At 42.7% G+C, this 22,479-nt stretch overlaps 1 protein-coding gene and 1 pseudogene across 5 annotated transcripts in view; one reads left to right on the plus strand and one right to left on the minus strand.

The window, feature by feature from the left end:
* The window catches only part of BCL9 (BCL9 transcription coactivator), an 89,786-nt gene that overhangs the window by 11,769 nt on the left and 55,538 nt on the right, over positions 1 to 22,479 (minus strand). For 2 of the 5 annotated variants that reach the window (XM_030936468.1, XM_010383991.2), the window contains exons 2-5: positions 9,531 to 9,665; positions 7,557 to 7,639; positions 2,517 to 2,828; positions 1,214 to 1,530 (exon numbers count right to left, since the gene is read on the minus strand). In XM_030936468.1, the coding sequence (XP_030792328.1) occupies positions 1,214 to 1,530; positions 2,517 to 2,569 (370 nt within the window). In that variant the 5' untranslated portion in view covers positions 2,570 to 2,828; positions 7,557 to 7,639; positions 9,531 to 9,665. Of the gene's footprint in view, positions 1 to 1,213; positions 1,531 to 2,516; positions 2,829 to 3,136; positions 3,271 to 7,556; positions 7,640 to 9,530; positions 9,666 to 14,110; positions 14,301 to 22,479 lie in introns of those variants that run through there. The other 3 variants (XM_030936467.1, XM_030936466.1, XM_030936469.1) reach the window with 3 other exon arrangements.
* On the plus strand, positions 20,382 to 20,817 carry LOC115899177 (annotated as a pseudogene).

Here is a 22,479-nt window from a genome sequence, read left to right on the forward strand (position 1 = left end):
CGTCATAGAAAGAATACAATTTCCTTTCTTCTGCCAGCATTTATAGTATCACAACACAAACCAACCTTGAGAATTTCAAGGAAGTACCACCTTGCTAAGAGGAAACCTCTTCTACTCATAAAATTTCAAATACTCTTCTCTCTCAAATGACTAATCACAGAGTAGTCTTCCCCCACTTCCTTACCTCTCTATTACACCTCCTTCATATATTAGCGTAAATGTCCCTTCTTCCTGGTAACCTTTTTGAAACCTCCTAGACTTAACTGGGGATGGATCTCGCAGCCCTCTAACTTCTCTTATTTTAGCATTTATCATCTTTTACTGTAACTGTCTAATAATCAGCTTTCTAGGTGCATTCAAATCTTTGAGGACAACAGCTGTATCTATCTTGCTGACCATGGCCCCCCAGCATAGTGCTAGCACTTATAGCAGGCCTGCCAAAACACTTGAGGGAGGAGGGGAGGAAGGGAGGAGAAACAATCACCCAGGTTTTCATTTCTAATTTGGGTTGGAAAATCATACTTCCATTCCTTGAATACTAACTTCATGTTCTGGCCTACAGTTAAGACTTTTGGTCTTATACTAGGAGGAAAAAAGCCTAAAACCACAGCTGTTGGTCCCATACCCTTCTTGGCTCACTCCATTTTGGTACCTGCCAAATCTCTACACATCTGGTAGCCACTCATTCTTGCTACACTAAAATCAGCTGTAACAAATCTGGACTACTGCCAGGGCCATAAAGGCTTCCTCTTGTGTCTGCAAGTCTGGCAAAATGGCAACTGGAGAATACAAGACCCAAGCCTTGGAGGATTGCTCTGATGGAGAAGAGAAGGGGATACCAGAAAAACTGCCCCAGTGGGGGCCGCTGGCACAGACAAACTAGAGTGACTGGCTTGAAACTAAAGTACAAACAGCACAGAGGCCAGAAACATGTGTACAAACAGGGTTAGGCCTGTGAAACATCCTACCATAACCCCTAAATCACTGCATCCTTAAGGGCAAGAACTCCTTAACTAGGAGGTTCCAAACAATTCTTCAGCTAGTAACAAAATGAGAAGAAACAGTTCCATCATAAACTGTGAGAACTCCTGCATCTGCATACCTACTCTCCCCACTTGTCTGATACTAGGCTCTCTTGCCTCTGTCGAATGTCAGAGGCCTTCCCTCAGGAATACCTACTTCCCTCTGAGTCTCAAAGATCTTATAGACATACCTTTAATGTCAGAGTCATCGTTTGGAGTCCCAGGATCTCTCTGATCAAAGGAGTCGGCGGAAATACTTCGCTCCCTTTTCCCCTTGCCCTTGGCACCATTTCCAGCCCCATTCTTCAGCCCCATGCTCCCACCTGGGCCAGGGAGTGCTTTAGGGGTATGGCCCCCACTCTTGGAGTCACAGGGGGATGGCTGGGATTGGCTGGCTGAGCCCCCCTGTTTACCCTGATTGGAGAATTTGGAATCCAGCTGGGGGTTTCCAGATGGGGACATCACTGTAGGGGGACGGACCATCACCTCCTGCTTTGACTTAGGGCTACTAAAAGAAACAAATAACAAAGGAAGATCAGACACCAGATACAACTGGTCAGCACAAATTAGGGAGAAGCAGTTTCTACTGGGGGTCAAGGAAACCCTTAGGACTAAAATAACCACCCCATGATTCACCTCAGCCATTTGCTTGCTCCCACCACCCCGATCCCATCTCAGAGCTATCAGTAGAGAGGAGGATCAAGCAGAGTGGCCTGCCAGGTTTCAGGAACCCTAGAGTCACATGGGGACCCATCTCCAGGGCTTCTGTCAATAAAGGACAACGGTTTCTATGTACATAGAGAAGTGACTCTTACACTAAGACTAGCTCAGAGTAAACAAACAGGCATCGTTAAGATCAAAATACTACCCAGCCCCAGGCTGATGACAAGAACAGCTGTAGGAGAGCCTCACTTCCCTGATGGAAAATGCAAGCAGGTCCCAAAGAGCACGGGAGCTGGTGACTGTCAGGTTAGGGAAATCCTCCAGGATACTAATCCCTCCCAACAAGCAGTATTCCACCAAAGCAGATAAACCAACCGCTGCCCTCAGGGAGGGAGGACAAAATTCTTTTAGAGTAACAGTTTAAGTACTGGGAAACAGAGGAAAAAGTGTCACAGTGGGAGTCTGGGGAATAATGTTTTGGTTCTAAGGCGTCAGGCCTCCTCACCATTCCAGGCCTCAGTTTCCCTGTTTGCCAACTTGGGCAGATTGTACTGGTTGGTCTCTATGGTCCTTTTGTTTGTGCTTTGGCAGGGAGGTGGGTGGAGAGGTCAGGGAATGATGAACAGAAGAATAACAAAGGAAAACTCTAACATTATCTTTGATTACACTGTATCCTGCTTACTCTTACATTACTACTTACTAGTCTATTTTCTCTTCCTTTCCCATTTGGGTTTCATTTACTTCTAATTCAACATACTGTTTCACCAATGAGTGTTCATGGTGTGACTATGGCATCCCCAATGGGCTGCAGGAAGAGGCCCTAGCCCTTACCTCTGTGTGTTTCCTGATGGAGAGTTCCTCACTTTAGGGTTACTGGAATGCATTGATTGAAATCCTGAGCTTGCAGTCACAAACGGGACAGGCTCACCGAGTTGCTCTCGGGTTGCAGCAGAAACAGCTGCTGGGGGCAGTGGCACCGGCCCACTGCTTGCTGGGTGCGTTCCTTAGCGCTGGCTGCCTGTATGCCTTTTTCCTCTTTGTTTTTCTCTGCTGTGGAAGTGGGTCCTTTCCCCTTGCAGCTCCAGCATTCTCTGGGGGCGTACCTCCTGCTGCCAAAGGAAAATCTCGCATCTCCAGGGCACACTACAGGAAAAGGCCACCCAAAAGAAGTTGGGAGCAAAAACAGAGACATAAAACACCCTTACAACAGGATCAAGGTGAAAGCACTAGCCAACTCAGCGAAGCAGCTAGACCATGCCTCCACTTCCATCAGGGTGAAAGGAAAGGGTGATGCTCCCATTGTGGACAAATGCTCAGGGGCCACAACCAGCTGGAGGGTGACTAGGACTTCCTGTCAAGCATGCAAGCCTCCCACCCAAGTAGCATGGACCAGGCAAGGGTGAGCAGGGTGAGAAAGGCAGTTTTCTCTTTAGCTATGTATTCTCCCTTACATTTCTGTAGTTTTGAATACAAAACCCTCAAAAACTTGTGTCTTTCTTCTTTCAAAACAATGCTTTGAAACCCCTTGACACCGCAGATCCATAGTGACTATCTGGTGTTTCAGTTCTGATGGCAAACAACAGCCCTGAAATGAAACAACCCCCAATTTCAAACCATGATGCAAATTAATCTACGTTTATACTCTCAGGGCCTTGGGGGTGGGGGGACTTAAAAGGAGATACTTCTGAAATCAAATATTGAGCCAACACCAAATACAATCAGTTCTGCCCCCTGATTTCCATGATCTTTCTATTAAATTATGCCGAGTATGTGTCTCGTGTTCTCACTGCTTAATGACAGGGACTGCAGGCATGGGTAAGCATGGGAATGATCCATAATTCTGAAAGTCAAAGAACATCTTTGAAGGCTAAGATATTTTTTGAGCCAATTTGCAAGGCTAATTTGAAGCATAAAGGTCAATAAAATATTCCCAAACCCAGCTAGAGAACAAATGAGAAAGTCCTTTATTTAGGGAAGCCTAGATGAATTCAGGTAAAACCAAGACATACTTTAAATCTCTGCTCCCTCCCAGGGCAATTCCATTATGGTTTTCTTGTAACCACTATCCCCTTATCAACACCCTTCCAGCTTCTGGTATCTTACTGACAAAGTATAGCAATGAAGCAGGAGATTATTAGGTGCAGGACTAGTGACTACAGAACCAAAGGGAGTTAGAAACAGCTCAGGTGCTGCAGCTTACATGTACTTCGAGAGAATGGAGACTGGGCTAAAATTGGGAGGATCAGCTATATCCCAGGTTGTAGCACTGTGATCATTGTCACACGTTAAAGGTCTATTTATTCAATTAGAAATCTGCAATAGTCCCAGCTATTTTACTTGGGACACTGAAAGAAATTTATGGAAGTTCTGAGTACATTCAATTAAATTTTTTCCTTTTTAAATAAAAAAGTCAGGAAAAAGAACTAGAATGAAAACATTATGAATGTTTCTATGCCGACCTCAGGAGAGAGCATGTTAAAAAACATTTTGGTCTTGATTATATTTAAGGTTCTATTTTTATCCCCCATCATCTTCCAGCTTTTTTTTTTTTTTTTTTTTTTTTTTTTGGTTTAGACTAAGAAATGGATTGTGGTTGTCAAATTTGACATATATAATCATAAACCATTTTGTAACCTGTCAATGAACATTAGAAATCACTGGGAAAATAGAAGTAGAAAATGAATCTTGCATGGACAAAGCCATCAGAAAACATTTACCTCAGGAAAAGAAAAGCAGTTACCACCTATATAGTCCCCCTCCATAACTTCTTCTAGTACTTTCTGTCTGCTTCTAGCACTCCATCACATGTCGTACTGAATAATCCTAGGTGTGTATTTTATCACCCTGTTAAGACTATGTTCTTAGAAGACAAGAACCTTGTTGTAAAGTTTTGTTTTTCTATAATACTCAGCATGATGTACTAAGAATGTAGTTAGATCCTCTGTGACTTTTTCAGGTTCTCCCATAAGAGGAACACCTGGCATTTGTGTTACACACGTCTTCCAAAGAAACTCAAAACATTACAATTATCAAATCACCTCATTAATCTGCCAAGCATTTATGATGAGCTGGTAGCAAAGATTATTTCTGATAATAATGCTGTGAACATAAAACATTTTTATTTTTGAAGTACTTCTACATACAGTTTCATTTTCTCACAATTTGCCTGACTTTGATTGACAGGCATTTTAGAGATGAATGAATGGAGCACATGGGGTGTGAATGGTTTCTTCCAGGTTTCCAGTCACTGCTCTCAGACCCTGGCTCCTTCCTTGAAGCCATCTTGCTTCCCATTACTTTATGGAGAAAGAGACAGCACAGAGGTTGAAATAAGCATGTGGGTTCACCCAGTGACTGGGATCAAAATCTAGATTTTTCAATCCCTAATCCAAGGAAATAAGTTGTTCCTACTTTTAGCCTTTCTGATGATCAAAACGACTGAGCAAAAAATCTGCCAAACATATAGTTCCAAAGAATAAAATTAGGCTCTTCAGGAGGTTAGCGTTCAACTGTTTAACCTTTAAGGACTGGAAAGGATCTTCCGTAGAATCGTTACAGCCAGAGAGATTTTTTCTTTCCCCAACATAACTACATCTCCGAACACCTTAGATCCACTTATAAGATGTTTTTCTCTTCTATTCTTAAATTAAAACTTAAAAGTTTTACTATGTGCCATGCATTCCTCTGAGTACTGTACAAACATGTTAACACAGTCACAAAAACCCCAGGAGGCAGGTGCCACTACTATTTCTATTTTAGAGATGAGAAAACGGGCTCTGCAATGTTAAGTAACCTGCCCAAGCTCACACCCTAGTAAATGGTAGAGTGGGCCTTTAACCAGCACTCTGGTTACTCCAGCCCCAAAGTCTGTGCTCCTCATCACTGTAGTGCCTGTTAAAGTAGAGCCTTGGTGGGCAAGGTGAGCTAGTTCATATAAAGTGCTCAGCAGTATAATGTAAGCACTCCAGCGTTAAGTATCACTATGACTACTACTACTCTCTAGCGAGCACGCTGGCTTATCATGCCTGAATCCATTTCAAAATACCTTCTACATCTCCTAGGTACCACATTTCCTTCCTTCCTTCCCACTCCCAGTACCTGGACTTGCCCAGTACTTAATAAGAGATGTTGCCGGGCAGAAAGTTCTTACTAGTAAATACACAAACCAATTTTCATCAATAGCTATCTCCTCTTTCTTTTCTATTACTGAAACAAAAAGATAGCCCACTTTCTCCCAAGTCAGTCCAGCCACAGGTGAACTAGGCCTATCCCTTCCAGCGTTCTGAGAGCTATCATTCTCCCCTCTGGCCATCCCCTCTGTCTGTTGGATCTTTCCAATCAGCATTCAGACAGGCTGTAGAATCTTCCAGTGCAAAAAAAAAAAAAAGCAAAACAAAACGCAGATCTAGCATTCTATTACCCTTCAGAGCCAAATTTCTGCACAGAGTTGACAAGACACAGTGTTCACTTCATCCTTTAATCATTTTAAAGCAACTTCCACCTCGAGATCATAGTGACCACTATTTCTGTTAAGGTCACCACTGGCCACTCTTCTAATCTCATCTTACTCCATCTCTTAGATTCTGCCAGTTGCTCACTTCGTTCTTGTAACTCCTCTCCTGGTTTCCGTAACACCTCATTTTCCTAGCCTTCCTCCCATCTCTCCAGGCCTTCTTCAGCTGCTTCCTTTGCAGGCCTCTTTTTCACCTGATCTCTAAACTTTAGAGTTCCTCTGGACTCTACTCTGAGTTATCTTCTCTTCTCATGCTCTAAGTTCTCTCCATGCCAACAACTCCCAAATTCACAGGTCCAGTCCAGCAGATCTGTATATACATCTACCTGCTTGACATCTCCCTGGATGTCTCAAACTTAACAGGATCAAATATGAATTCTTCGATTCTGTATATAGCCTTCCTCCTAAAACCTTTTTCCTTCAGTTTTCCGTATCTTAATAAATGGCTCCTTTATCCACCCAGTTGCTCATGCCAGAAATTCGGAAGTCATTGTTGACACCTCTCTCCCTAAACTTCAACTTTCCCATATCAAGTTTGAATAGTTTTGTTGAATGAATGAAGTCTTGGCTTAAGTGTTTCTTTTTCAGAGGAGAATAATCCCTTAATGCCATCAATCTACATGAAATTTTATATTACATTCTTTTTAAAGCACCTAGGGTTTTTCAACATGTTTCATGCTTTGTAATTATCTAGGCAATTTATGTGATCATCTGTGTAACATTCATCTCTCCAATTAGACCACAAGCTCCATGAAGGTAGGGACCATAACTGACTTATTCATCTCTGTATACCCAGCAATTACTACAGTGCCTAGCAGATGGTATGTGCTTAAAAAAAAATTTGTTGTGTTCTCCAAAGGAAATGAAATCAGTATGTGGAAGTGATACTTGCCCTCCCATGTTCACTGCAGCATTATTTACAATAACTAAGACAGGGAACTAAGTATCCATCAACAGAGGAATGGATAAAGAAAATGTAGTATATATGCACAATGCAATACTATTCGGCCTTTAAAAAGAAGGAAATCCTGTCATTTGCAACAATGTAGATGAACTTGGAGATAGTAGGTTAAGTGAAATGAGCCAGGCACAGACAGACAAATGCCACATGATCTCACTTACATGTGGAATCTTAAAAAGTTGGCAGTAGAAGCAGACAGTAAAATGGTGGTGGTGACCAAGGGCAGGGGCTGGGTGGAGGTGGCGGGGTGAGGGTTGGGTGAGGTAAAGAAAAAAAAATCGTTAAATTGGGTGATGTAAAGAAAAAAAGTCGTTAAATAAAAGCTGAAGTTTTTCCCTAAGCTCGTTCTTCTAAGCCAGGCATGTGCTCCAGTGCTATCAGCCATCAGTGTACTCACCAAAACCCCAAGGGTCACGACACTGCAGTGCTCATCCTGGAGGTGAGGAATCCAGGAACCCCCTTCTCAAAGATGACCCTCGACTAGAAGAGAAAAAAAAAAAAGTCCTAAGCAGATTTTTTAAAAAATCAAAAACATCAATTTGTCAATGACTATCTTAAAAGAAAAATAGGTTTCTTATTTATTCCAGAATATCAGTTTCAGAGGAAGCTGTCATTCCCCACACAAATAGAATCAACTCCCAATTTTTCAAGGGTTATATCAGATCTGTAGCCAGTTCAAGGCTCGTGTGGCTTTTCCTCCTTCCCAACAGCACATTTTATTTTCAGAAGCTGGAGAAATATAAAGTGCAAATCAAGTTTTCTACTTTTTAGAACTCTGGAAATGTAGTAGAAAGAAACCCCTCATAATTTTGCTTCTTCCCATTCCTTATTAGTATAGAGATTTGAAAGCTGACTGTAAAGGTGAGAAGAGACAAAATTCCAGATACGTCTCTGAACTTACAAAGTGAAGATCACTCACAGTTCTCCCTACTCTCAACCATAACTCTACATCCAGCAAGAACATTTATTTTCATACACTTTTGGGGGTACTTAAGAGCTGAATAACGTGACCAGATGACTTCCTTTTATTCAGTGCCTACTGTGTGCAAAGTGTGGTACTGAATTGAGCTGGCTAAGTCAATAAAACACTAAGTACTGGCCAAGCAGAACAATTTCCACCATTAGTCCTTATAAACTAGAATTACGACACTGAGCCTCCCTCTTTGCCCAGAATTTACAGTTTTGAAATAGCAAGGGAGAAGTAAGTTGCAGACTGTCTTAGGGCTAAATTATTTAGGAATCTTTAAAAGGATTCCTAGAGAGGCATGCAATCAAGTTGTTTAAGTAAATTCACAAATTAATCTAACCAAGCTCAGAATCATCTCTATGATTCCAATTTCAACTCTTCCAGTGATGCTTTCCCATTTCCCTGCTCTAAGAAGTCCAGTTTATTAGAACGATGTCATCTTTAACAAATTTCATTTCTATGCTATGACCACTACTCCATAAAAGGCACAGTATCAAACTTAGAATGTGGAACTAAAAGGCCTCAGGATTCCATTCCTAGCTCATTCTTAACTTCTGGCATACCAACTACTAAAAAGCTTCCTCTTAGAAAAAGTACACAATAGGAAAAACCAATCTTTCCCCAACATGTGGAGAAAAGTAAACTATGCAATGGGCATGTAGAGAAAACTTTGGTCCAAGCAAAATATTAATGTACATTTTAGTACTCGTGGGGTAAAAACACCTCTGTCACCTTTTAATAGCTAACTTTAAGCAAATAAAATTTTATATCAAGCTAAAGATTTCTGACAAAATTCAAGCATTCAAAAATGAATTTCAACTATCACCATCTGGAATAATGGCTACCCAGAATATGATTTCAGCACAGATGCCCCTTCTCTGTGAAACTCTCCTTGATTACTAACTCTCCTCTGTTTGTCCTCCACGGCCCCCGGCATTATAATCACAATACTATTATAACACAAAACTGTCTGTGTAGACACGGAACTCCCTGAGGGCACTGTCATTCCTCCTCTCAGCACCTGATACCTGGCAGAAACTCAATTAATGCTGTTTGATCCATGTATTATAATGAGCTTGGGGCTTCTTGTATTGCTACCTTTACCTTGCATTCACACAAACTAAAGATGACATGATAAATACCTGTTTAACTTCTCACCACCTGCCTTTATCCTTGGCCCTATGAAATGAGTTACTGCACAAGTCCCTGCTCACAGAAAGGTGTAAGATAATTGCTCTTATATTTTTGACTTGCATTTAGTTTGATGATTTTTGCCTTGAGAATTCTTAGAATAATGAATAAATGTAGTTGTAACTTACAAGAGGCCCTACGGAAACAGAAACAAAAATCCAATATATTCAGACTGAATCACAAAAGTAACTGACTTATCAGGATGTTCTTTACCTTTCAATATGTCCAATTTGCTATTTCTTCTACATCAGGACACGGAAGAACTTTCCAAAAATGATCTCTACCACCCAATCAGATGGGAATGTTTAGGTCAAAGAGGAATGACACCAACTGGTCCCACATTCAGTCCTATAGGGATAAGGAAAAAGTAAAGTTCATACCTCAATTCATACTGATTCCAAGGAAAACCACCCATTCCCCAATGCTCTGCAGCCAAAGCAATCTTTGGAAGAAGAAACAGTAAGAAAACAATTAGGTCAAAAATGGAGAAGGAAGGCAAAACCACTAAAACTCAAAATACAAGAAGTCCAAGATAGGGTCACTGCAGCCCATCTCCATCCCACTGAGGCCTAACCATGCTAATGGATGACTGGGAGCTTAGAAAAGCAAAAGCCACCAGATACAAAAGCCTCATTTTAATCATTGTTTTTAACATTTTCCACAACCAAAAACAGTCACCACAGGTTGTGAAATGGACTTTTGTTTCATGTCTTCTCTGTGCTCCTGTTCTTAGCATGGTGGAGATGCTAAAAAAACACTGCAAAGCCTAAAATGCAACAGGCCATGAGATAATATAACTTTCAAAAATGGGTAAGAGTTCTTAACCTGGGATCCCACTGACTCCCAAGAGGTCTGTGGATAGACTTGGGGGAGGGGAAGATGTTTATGAAACTCCTGGGGAAAGCTAAGATGTTCATTTTGACTAACCTCTAAGTAATAATTAGCATGGCCTTCAATGATGAATGGAAGTAACCATCCCTGATAGCATTAGCAACTCTGTGACCTTGTCACCAACAGAAACCACAAGACATTTTCATGTCACATGGTTTTGTTGCAAGTATCTTGGTATAATACATACACTACTTCAAAAATTACAGTCTCATTAGACCTGCGGCTGTATTTATTATTTAATAATGTGTTATAAAGAAACATATGTTACAATTAATATTCTGATGACTGTTTCCATTTCATTTATAATTCAATGTATTTTATTTTGTGCATTTAAAAAACATTCTCAGAAGGGAGTCCTATGTTTCACTAGATTGCCAAAGGAGTACATGGGACATTATAAGGTTAAGAACCCCTGAACTGGCCAGGCACGGTAACTCAAGCCTGTAATCCTAACACTTTGGGAGGCCAAGGCAGGTGGATCACAAGGTCAGGAGTTCGAGACCAGCCTAGCCAACATGGTAAAAATCCCGTCTCCACTAAAAAAAAAAAAAAAAATTACAAAAATTAGCTGGGCATGGTGGCGTGTGCCTATAATCCCAGCTACTCAGGAGGCTGAGGCAGGGGAATTGCTTGAACCCAGGAGGCGGAGGTTGCAGTGAGCTGAGATCGTGCAACTGCACTCCAGCCTGGGCGACAGAGCAAGACTCCGTCTCAATTAAAAAAAAAAAAAAAACAAATCAAACAAACAAAAAACCCTGATCTAGAGCAAGTAATCTTCACCAAGGCAGGAAGAGAAGTTATTCCACCAACACTATTTCACAGCTGAAGAAAATTAAGCTGCCAGGAAGCCAGGAAACATATCCAAGGCCACAGACATTTGGGGTTGGCGTAGCCCAGGTTAGCACTCACAGCATCTATCTTCCTACTCTCCCATGGGGACCTTTGCTTACATTTCTACAATTGTCATCACTATTACTGTCTTGCCACTAAAGGGAGAGAGGCATTACCTTTCAAAACTAATATAAAACAAAAACCCAAACAACAGAACAAGACAGATGTACAAGATACTCCTTTTTGTTCCTTGATAAAGCACATTACCAAAGCTGAATTTGGTCTGTTAGTGAGATAGTAGTTTTACAGAAATTGAAAGAGTTGGGCTACATAATCTCTCATTCTAAGAGATGTTCAGAGTACTTTGCAGTTAGGCACTAACCTGTCAGGCAGAAACACTATTATGAGTGGTTAGGGCAGGTGGTCTTACTACTTTGTAGATGGGAGAACTGGAGAAATATGAGAAATATAAGGGATTTGTTTAAAGTCACACATAAGTCAATGGGAGAATGAACTTCCTGATTCTACAACTAAGGCTCTAATTACTGTACCAAGTCACCATGAACAAACATTTAGTTGATTATAATGCTTGTGAAACATCTGTATTCTTTTTCCCCACAAACCAGAGAGCATTTTCTTTTTATTCACAGAAGCAGACACTTCTGAGGAGCCAAGTGACATACACTTACCTTATACAAAGAGAACTCTATGGAAACTGTTCTTTTATCTTTTAGCCAATGACCTCCCTGTCTATCTACCATCTCTTTTGAAATCATTATCATCTTATATTCTACATGGTTATTAACAAAATATTTTAATGGTTCAATTCCAAATCTCTAAGTCATAAAACTTCCAAATCTCATACTCCCATCCCTCATCTCAACTTTTCTCAAATTTACATTAAAATTTCTCTTCTAGGCCATGCGCAATGGCTCACGCCTGAAATCCCAACACTTTGGGAGGTGGAGGCAGGTGAATCATGAGGTCAGGAGTTCCATTCCAGCCTGGCCAACATGGTGAAACTTCGTCTCTACTAAAAATTCAAAAATTAGCTGGGCATGGTGGCGCATGCCTGTAATCCCAGCTACTGTGGAGGCTGAGGCAGGAGAACTGCTTGAACTGTGATGGGGAGGCGGAGGTTGCAGTGAGCTGAGATTGTGCCACTGCACTCCAGCCTGGGCTACAGAGGGAGACTCCATCTCAAAAAAAGACAAAAATTCTAGCCAGGTGCGGTGGCTCACACCTGTAATCTCAGCACTTTGGGAGGCTGAGGTGGGTGAATCACCAGAAGTCAGGAGCTCAAGACTACCCCGGCCAACATGGCGAAACCCCATCTCTACTAAAAATACAAAAATTAGCTGGACATGGTGGCGTGTGACTGTAATCCCAGCTACCTGGGAGGCTGAGGCAGGAGAATCACTTGAACCTGGGAGGCAGAGGTTGCAGTGAGCCAAGATTAAACCACTGAACTCCAGCCTGGGAAACAGAGCGAGATTCCATCTCAAAAAATAAATAAAATAAAATAAAATAAAATAAAATTCTCTTTTTATCCAAACCCTCAAACAACTAATGGAATCTTCATTTCTCAAAGCATCCTTATGCCATTTAACTAACATCTCCTCTTATAAACCCATCTCTGTCTTTAATAGTTTGGGTGTTTTTCAATAGTGAATAAGGAGGTCTTTCTTAAATTTTTATGTAGGGTCATTACGCTATTCACACAAACATCTCTTCCTTGCTAAAACTTTCCAATCACTAGTATTCAGTAAAAAACACAAAACAAGACAATCATGTTGCACAATTTCCACAAAGGTTCTAAACCCACAAGTCTTACCTCCAACATCCTTTTGCCCCCTCCTCCCATCTCTCAATGATTTTACAATTTATCCTTACTGTCTGTTCTAATTCATCACTTTGCTCAGTGCACGAGTCCAAATCTCTGCCCCAAAAACGAACATTTAATTCCTGAATATATCAAGTGATAACTAATACCCCAATACCCATCACTGACCAAAATGTAACTCTTTACATAGACAGTCATTTCCCCACTGAAATCACTGCCAGGGATTTACCTATGTTTGCTGTAACCAAAGTCAAATTGTGCATCAATTCTATCCCATCTTACAGACTCTCTACTACGAGATACTTAGGTCCATTTCTCTAACTTATCTAGTAACTTTATTAGTCCCCAATTGGACTCCAATGTAGGCTCTAAGTCTCTCCTATCACTAAAAACCCATTCTTCCTTCCCCCTCCTTCAGACCTCTTGGGAGGACAGATTTCTGGCCTCCTCCTTTATGCTTGGTAGCCTTCCCATAAGGCCCCCAGCAATACTATTATAGGCCTCTGGCCCCTCCCTCTCCTTCCCTCTGGACATAATAACCAACCCTGCTGTTGTTTTACTTAGGATATCTCCATTTCACCAGGCTCACCCAACACTAAATCAGTGACATCTTAATAGTTTCTGCAACTTTCAAAGGCCGGTGACTAGGGCTCCACTTTGGAAATCACTGGTGTGTCCCACGACCCCCACAATGACTCAGTGACCTAGACATCACCAACTCACCTGCCTCGGCCCTTAACTACTCATACATTCTCCCTAGCTTCCACCTCCCTCTACCCTTCAACAAGTCACTGGCCTGCAAAGTCGGCTTTACCTCTCTCCATCTCAGGGGTCTTACAGACCCCATCAAACTCAATCCCAATTCCCTTATTTAGCTCTCCAGCTCGCCCCTCCAACACCCCTGCATTCAAGACCCTGGGACCGTGCTCACTCTCCTGGTTTAACCTCTCTAAGCACTGCTTGGGACACAACCTCTGAAAAAAAGAGATGCCCCCCTCTCTCCCCACCGCCCGTGAAGCACCCCCACCTCCCCCCACAGGTTCCTCCAGACTCGTCTCACTAAACCCGCAACCCTGGCCCCCGCCCCTTTTCTGCCCCCCTCCACCACGCTCTTCGTGGCTGTGGCTACCCCTGCCCCCAAACCGGCTCAAAACACGCGGACGCGGACCCGGCCCCCACTGCCCCCGGCTACGGTCCTTCCCCTCCCCCTCCCCCAGGTGCCACTTACCCCGGAGGCAGGAGTGGGGGAGGGGAGAGGAGGTGCAGAGCAGGGGAAGAGGCTTGGGGCCGGGGCGGCTCTCAGCCCCGGGGGGCTGGGGCCGGGGCCAGCGGCAGCGGCGGCGCAGCGTCTCCCCCCGGCGGCGGCAGCGGCGGCGGCGGCGCCGTCCCACTCCGGCAAGCACACATAGGCTCCATTGTCCGCCGGCGCCTCCCCCTTTCCGGCTCCCCCCTCCCGGTCCCGCCCCTTCCCTCCCTTCGGCCCTCCCCCGCCGCACCGCGCCACGAAAGGTATAGCCGGCCCCGCCTCGGACGCGAGCGGAGGATGCCCCCTCCCCCCGGCCCGACGTCCCGCCCGCAGGGAACCGGGACCGCCCCGCCCCGCCTCAGCGTCCGGCCCCGCCACCGGGAAGGGCCCGCCCCTCCAGGGAAAGTCGCTCGTCCCCCTCCCCGGACGCGCGCGATGGTACCAGCCGCGGCCTCCTCCCGCCCCCACCTTCCAGCAGGGCCCCGCCCACCAGGCAGCCGCGCCTCCCGCCGCCCCGCCCCCGATATTTTACTACGGGCCCGCCCACCGCCGGCACCACCTCCTGGTTTGCATAGGCACGCCCGCCAGGGCCCACCCCAGACCGTCACCCGGCCGGAGGGGACGCCCACTCCCCAGCTTAAAGCGGCAGAGCTCTAGTCCCCAACTCCAGAGCCTCCCGAGGGGCCGGCGGGGCGGGAGGTGCGGCCCGGGAGGGTCTCCTCTTCCCGTGCCTTCCTCCCCACGCGCGCACTCTCCCGGACCTCCCCGCCGCCTCGCGCAGCCCTGGGAGCAACCGAGCGGGGCTAGGAAAGGCGCGGAGGGGGAAGGGCAGCGTGGAATTTGGCCATTTTTGACAGAAACGAATTGAAGAGCCGGTCTTTCCCTCACTCTTCCCTGCCGCCCAGGTCCCGGCCTAGCCCTCAACCTTCAAGGCCACCTCCTCACACCTCCGGGACGCAGTTCCACCCTGCTTTCTGGTCCCGTCTCTCCACCCCTGAGTCTGCACCGCCTGGGCCATGGCCGGCTTTCTCCCCTCGCAGGGAAGCAACCCCTGCCCGGGACTGCGCTCTCCTCCACCCTCTGCGAAGTGCAGGAGTCCCGCTGATGCGCCGGGGGTGCCGGGTCTCCTTTCACATCAGGCCTGGCCCAGCCTGGCTCAGGCATCGCTGCCTGGTGCCCACAGAGGGGATCTCTGTCCAGGACCTAACGTCGCTTCACAGCCGCGGTAGCTCCCCTAATTTTTCGGAAGATCTCTGCTCTGGAGGGCTCAAAGCCCGAGGATCCCGGCGCTGTCGTGAGAGGGTAGCCCATTAAATTACACTTTTTCTCAGAAGGATAAAATGACGGCATCATGGTTAGAGCATGTGGCTGAATCAAAGCTCAGATTCGGGCTATTCCTGCTTCATCTGTGTGGCCCTGGTTGCTGCGGTGAACAACTGTTATTATAGATCTGTCTGCTCTGCACCCTCCCCAAAATACACTGTTGTTGCACCTCTGTGCTTGTGCCTTGTGGGGTCTTGATCTAAGTAAGCTGCTTTGGCAACTGTGCACTGACCCCGCAGCTCTTCTGAATCAGTTAGGTGAAGACTGCCCATGTTAGAGTGTACTGCGTGTTCTCCCTGGAGACAGATGGAGGCAATATGGCCAGGAGAACGAGATAAGTCTTCTCTTGCTTCTGTCACCCATGGTTTTAACCAGGGTACTTATTCATGTGTCGGTTTCCCTTCCTAAAGGAAACCTTCCTTGGGCAACCTTTTAAGGAATGGTGCTACTTGTAAAGGATGGTCAAGAGAGCCCTAAATGATAAAGCTGATCTGCTTTAGAAATCATTTAAAACTCTTTAACTGGTCAATGTAAGTTACTATACCCTGCCTCCCCTGCTTAGATCCTATGAAAAACTGTGGCAAGGTATTTTCTCTTTGTCTTCTGTCATGACTGAGGATATAAATTAAATAAAGAAGAAAGGCAATAGTTGGTATAAACAATATCAAGATCAATTGAAGAATTCCGAACAGAAAATAATTAAAACGCCTTTTGTTAAGTTTGGGACATAGAATATTTGATGTAACATAGCTAAGAACCCTTGTAAGAAAAGGGAGGAGGAAAAAGTCAGGTATGGACCTAACGGACTTTTCTTATGGTATAAGAAAAGACAACCAAATCAGGAATATGCAAGAAACATTTGGGATTGCTCATGTTAGGTGGAAAGAGGTGGAAAGAAGGAACTCACAGAACTTATCTGTATGAGAAAACCACTGCCAAAATAAGCTCTGGCCTGGGGGGAATCCCAGACCAGATCACCTCTGCTCAGCAAGCTCAAAACAAACTCAATAACAATAATACACATGTTAAAAGAAAGTCTTAGCCATTTTACTAAGCGTTAAGCCCTCATGCAGCCATATGTGTCAAATTTCAAAATTATTATTGAATCAGAAGAAAAATACAAATGAATATTAAACATACGACACTAGGGTAAAAGAATAATAATATTGAGAATTTAAGCATGCTAAAAGTCATGAAATCTAAAGGTTAGAGGTTCCATAGAAATGGTAATTTAGCTACATTGCGGATGGGACAGAAATGTGTTTTAAAATAGAATTTATTCTATTAAATAGTTTATTTTACTAGAATTTTTGCCCTCTGAATTTTCTACCTTCTATGCATTTTCATCTCACTTGAGAAAGAATTCTATTTTGGTGTATAAGGATTTAACACACTGTATATACATAAACATTAATGGATAATGAAATGCTTTTTTAAAAGCATCCTATGAATAAAAGCTTCAAACTGTTACTGCTACTCTAGAAATTTTAAGATAAGAAATCATTTTTTTACCCAAATGGTAAAATTGCTAAAAATAAAGGATTTTGATGCTAAAGAGACTTGGTTTTGATTTTCTCACTTACTGAAATTTGCTTCTCATAATGATGAGCACTCACTGTGTTGCAAACATAGATGATGTAAGTTTGACTTCTTAGTTCTTTAGCTAATCATAGCATTTATGTTAGGTTTGCCTCCAGTTTTTCCACCTGTAAACTCCACTTTCAAGTTGAGGCAACAAGTGCTTTTGTTTCCTCAGTTCTTGATAAACTCACACCTAAATTTTAGGATTGGAAGGAATTCCATCCTGTCTTACAGAATGCTAAGGCATAGAAGTTCAATGATTTGCCAAGATTATGCTCAGTTTTAGGGACTAGAATTTGAGTCCAAGACTCCACGGCAGTATTCTAAATTCCAATGATTGTTCATTCCTAACAATATTTATTATTGTAGGAGAGAATATGAAAGTCTACCTTAGAAATGATGAAACCAAGACTAAGAAAGGTTGAGCCCACTCAGCCAGCTGGTATCAGGGTTACGAGAAGGCTTAACAAATTCTTGCCTTGGTCAAAGCCCTCAGCTTGTCGGTGGGCTCCTGCTGCTTGTACTATTAATATTACCAATTCATCTACCTCATTGTTCACCAAAACTGGTGAATTTCAGCTTCAAAAGAATACTACCAAGAGAGTCATTAATGATTGAAAATGAAGGGTAAGAGGCCGGGCGCGGTGGCTCAAGCCTGTAATCCCAGCACTTTGGGAGGCCGAGACGGGCGGATCACGAGGTCAGGAGATTGAGACCATCCTGGCTAACACGGTGAAACCCCGTCTCTACTAAAAAATACAAAAAACTAGCCGGGCGAGGTGGCGGGCACCTGTAGTCCCAGCTACTCCGGAGGCTGAGGCAGGAGAATGGCGTAAATCCGGGAGGCGGAGCTTGCAGTGAGCTGAGATCGGGCCACTGCACTCCAGCCCGGGCGACAGAGCGAGACTCCGTCTCAAAAAAAAAAAAAAAAGAAAAAAGAAAAAAGAAAATGAAGGGTAAGAATGGAATAGCATCTAACCATTAGAAAGTCAATCTAATCTCTTGACTTTCATAGTGATGTGCCCCAGTGCTGTAATAACATGGCCAGGAAATTATTTCTTATTTAGGTTTCCTAGGAAAAAGAAACAAATCTCCTTATCCTACCTTTCACCAGTCTATTGAAGTCAATGAGGGAGTCCCAGAGCTTCATCCCTGGCTGGAAAATTTAAAACTAATTGTCTCCTTTGTTAGGTGGAAATCAATTTTCCCGCCCCCTTTCCTCCTGCAGCTTCACTTGAGGCCCCTGGCATTCGATGAGAGCTTGAGTCTTGTTCTGTGTCACCACATACCTGCTCTTCACAACTTGGGAATCAGAGTCACCATTATTATGAAGCTTTGAAGTGACATTCAGATCCTACCACCAATGCTTCCCCTTTGTTTTCATCCTCAAACCTACATGGTTGTGCTTCCTACTCTCATTACCTTCTAAAATTCAGGTTTTATGACATTCTCATTTCCTGAGCCCTAAATGATTGACATAATGATCCTGATCCTTTCCCACTTTTCCTATTTAACCATTGTCCATCATGCCTTACCAAAGGACAATCTACGTGTTCCACATGCTTTAACCATTTCTCTCCAAATCTCTTGATCTTCATACCAGTTCTTCACATCAGTTCTTAGAATCCCACTTTCCTTTTCTTCCTCAATTTCCACTAATTTATTATTTAGAGATAGTCTCCTATGTTTGCCCAGGCTGGTCTCAAATTCCTAGCTTCAAGCAATCCTCCTGCCTTGGCCTACCAAAGGGTTGGGATTATAGGCATAAACTACTGAACCCAGCCTCATTTCTTATTCATAACTGCTTTCCCAACAATAATTCTGGGTGTTTCAGAATTTGTTTAATTCTACTACTTTGTTTAATTCTCCTAGACATTTCCGTAGGAATTTTGCCCTCCAGTTGTTTTTCCTGATTTCAGCCTGTGCTACTGGACTCTTCCCAGCTCACACAATCAATCTCTTCCCAGTTTCTCTAGAATTACTACCCAACTATTTCAACCTTGATTTCACCTTTATGGTTTGCATTCAGGTTGCACTCACTGGCCACTTTGTCTCCATGGAATCCTTGACCATCCACCATTCTGGCCATGGAAATTCCCAATGCTAAGATGTTCCTTCACTTCCTTGTTTCCACATCTAGTCAACCAGATATTGCTAGAAAAAACATGAAGCCAATAAAATGGATCCCAACCAAAATTAAGGTGATGACATTGAATTTCTTTACTACCACTTTGTAATCCTTTTATGTATCCTCATTGTTGTCTCTATCATTTTCCACAGCAATTATTCCAAATTCTATCCATACTTTTTCTACACTGCAAGACCAACCTTATCATCTCATCTCACCTCTCTGAAGGACCTTGCTCACTCTTCTCCCGTCCATTGGCTTCTTACTCTTTGCTTTAGAATCTTCAGTAAAATTTTTCTTATATTAGTACCCTTTTCCCCCCCTTTTTTTTAATTCCCAATTTATCCAGAGGGCAACCTACATTCTCTGCCACAACAATTGTGTTTCCTCCTCTGTAATTAACCCAACCATTCTACCAAAATACTCTGTCCAATATGGCCAAACCTAATTGCCAAATTCATGTAACGAATATCCTTTCCTCCCTGAATCTCTTTTAAGTTGTTAATTCCAAGATGTGATGATATTACAGTTTTGCCTTCTTCATTGATTTAAATTCTTCCCATTGTCTCCTAATTGTGGATGTTCTTTAAAGTCGTTGGTTCTTTGATCTTGTCTCTCTCCAATTTTCCCTAAGTCATTTCACTCTCCTAACTTTAGCTATCATCTCTTTGAAGTTTAAAGAACTTTAACTATGACCAGCACATCTACAGGTCTAGCTCAGGCCTCTCTTGAACTTAATCCTGCATTTCTATCTACTCAGCTTGCTCATCTAAAGTGACTTAACATGTCAAAAAGCAAACTCACCGTCTGTCAAGATTAAGTCTCACTTCTGAGTTCCCTATATCTTTCACTTAGACTTAAAACTTTGTGGTAATCCTGACTCAACATCCTCTGTCTTTGTCTCCTCTCATCACCAGTGTCCACAAATTCCTCCTTAAATCAATTTCTTGTTTTCTGTTTCCAAGATGGGACTGTTGCAATAGATATCCCTGCCTCCAGCCTCTCCCCTCATCAGTCATTTCTACACGCTCTTGCCAGATAGATCTTTCTTTAAAAAGCGGTTTACATATACCACCATTTTTTACATAGTTCATGCAGTGTCTATTCCTTGTTAATTATTTAAGCCCTGCTGGTTCTGCTGGGCCCAATGAGGGCCCCTCTATCTACCTTAAGATCTCAACAATATGCCTTATAGTCCAGGGTCTGTTTTCCTGTAGCAGCTCCCTATTGCTGGAGAAGGAGAAAATTGCCCAAGATCCTTTCAGGACTAATTTATTCAAAAAGGAAATAAAAAATACTCAATATGCAAAAGTCTTGTGAAGAAAATGATGGAAAACCACAGAACATGCCAAAGGCCGAGGAAGATCGCCCTTTGGAGGATGTACCACAGGAAGCAGAAAGAAATCCTCAACCTTCCGAAGAAGGTGTAAGCCAGGAGGCAGAAGGAAACCCCGCAGGAGGGCCAAATCAGCCTGGCCAGTGATTTAAAAAGGACACACCCATTAGGCCTTTGAACCCTGAAGAAATGATAAGAGGAGTAGATGAGCTTGAAAAGCTTAGGGAAGAGAGAAGAAGAGTAAGAAACAAGTTTGTGATGATGCATTGGAAGCAAAGACATTCACACAGCTGTCCTTATCCTGTGTGCTTTAGGCCTTGAATTCATTTTTGCCCAATATTAAAATCTGGCCCAAGCTTGCTTTCTGTTAGCATTTTCTGATGTATCTTTGACCTCCATTTTACTTTTAATAATCTGATGAAATTTTGTTTTAGGTAGTTTCCTTGGTACCAGCATCTCTTTGGATTTTGGATTTTGACCCATTTTCCGGGTCTATTTCTCAATTGGAAACTTTCACACATTTGCATGGGAATGTGTTCATTCCATGTTGTAAAGTAAAACATAACAGGTTATGGCAAAGCAGCATATTTAATATCAGCTCACATATATAGGATAAAATTCCAAACTTTGTGTGTGTGCATGTGTGTATACATGCATCCATATAACATACATCAAAAACTTAACCAAGCTTATTTCTATGTGATGTGAAATTTTATTTGTTTTCTTCTTTTTATTCTTTTTGCTTATATGTGCTTTTTAGTGAACATGTGTCTCACACACAAAAAGAATTAAGGATTTTTTTTTACAAGTAAGAGTCAAATAATTTGCAACCAGCTTATGAGGGCAATGGGGGCACCTAAACTCTAGATGAAAGAACAATAAAAAAGAAATGTAAACCTCAGATTACCTCTGGATCTCTTAGCCAGAGGAATAAACTGGCAATTATTACAGATAAAAAAAAAAAACTCTCAACAATATTGTATGACAGAAACAATACTGGTTTTAGAGTCATATGGACCTGGGTTTGGATATTAAACTATATTTTTGTAGCCAAGTAATTTTGGTCAAAAACAATGTTTTCTTTCTCATCTATTTTAGTGGTAGATGTTTATTATAATCAACTTAAAAATATAGCCTAGATATGCAAAATTTACTCTAGGTCCCAGTCTTCCCCCATATCCCAAGAGCAGAATCTCACATCTCTTTTGTTTTTCAATTATTTATTCATTGCAATATTTATTGAGCAACTACTAAGTGCAGGGCTTGGGGGATACAAAAAATGAATCCGACATTCAATTCTGTTTTCAAAATATAATCAGATTTGTATGGAGGGTTCATTCATTAATAAGAAAAAAAAAGAGTTTACTAAGTGCCTACCATGTGCTGGGTATTGTGCAAAGTACTGAAGATTCAAAAAAGTATAACTTAACTCCCCTGATGTTGGGATCTGGGATGTAGCTTGTTAAAAATATTGACAAGTAAACACTTATAATCACTTATAATAAGTGGCATAATATGAATAAATGCCAAGTGTTTGGGCATACAGAAGAGAGGTATCTAGTCCAGGCAGAAGAGTCAGGGTATGCAATAAGACCTGAGTGGAATCTTAGAGAATGCGTAGGAGTCAGCCAGGCAAAGGACTCAGCAATGTGACAATGTATATAAATAACCACAATGCAAGATAGAAGGTAATAAATAAATGGCAGAGCAGAAGCAAAAAGTAAATCGGCAATCAGAGGAGATACATTATTTGAGGGAGAAGACATGAGCAGAACTACTTCATAGAGGTGGAAGCACTTGAGGCAATCTGAGGGTCAGGTTGATTCAGGCATATGGTGGGGCACCTCATGCAGTGCCCTGCATACACAGGGACAGCACCTTGTTTGCTGTGATGATGATGGTGAGGGTAATAATGATAATATCTAGGTTTGTTTCTCATGAAGTTTGTTCCTCTGTTTTCCCAGAATGTTTACAAGGGGAGAC

Source organism: Rhinopithecus roxellana, chromosome 8 (genome assembly GCF_007565055.1).
Source record: "Rhinopithecus roxellana isolate Shanxi Qingling chromosome 8, ASM756505v1, whole genome shotgun sequence".
NCBI lineage: Eukaryota > Metazoa > Chordata > Mammalia > Primates > Cercopithecidae > Rhinopithecus > Rhinopithecus roxellana.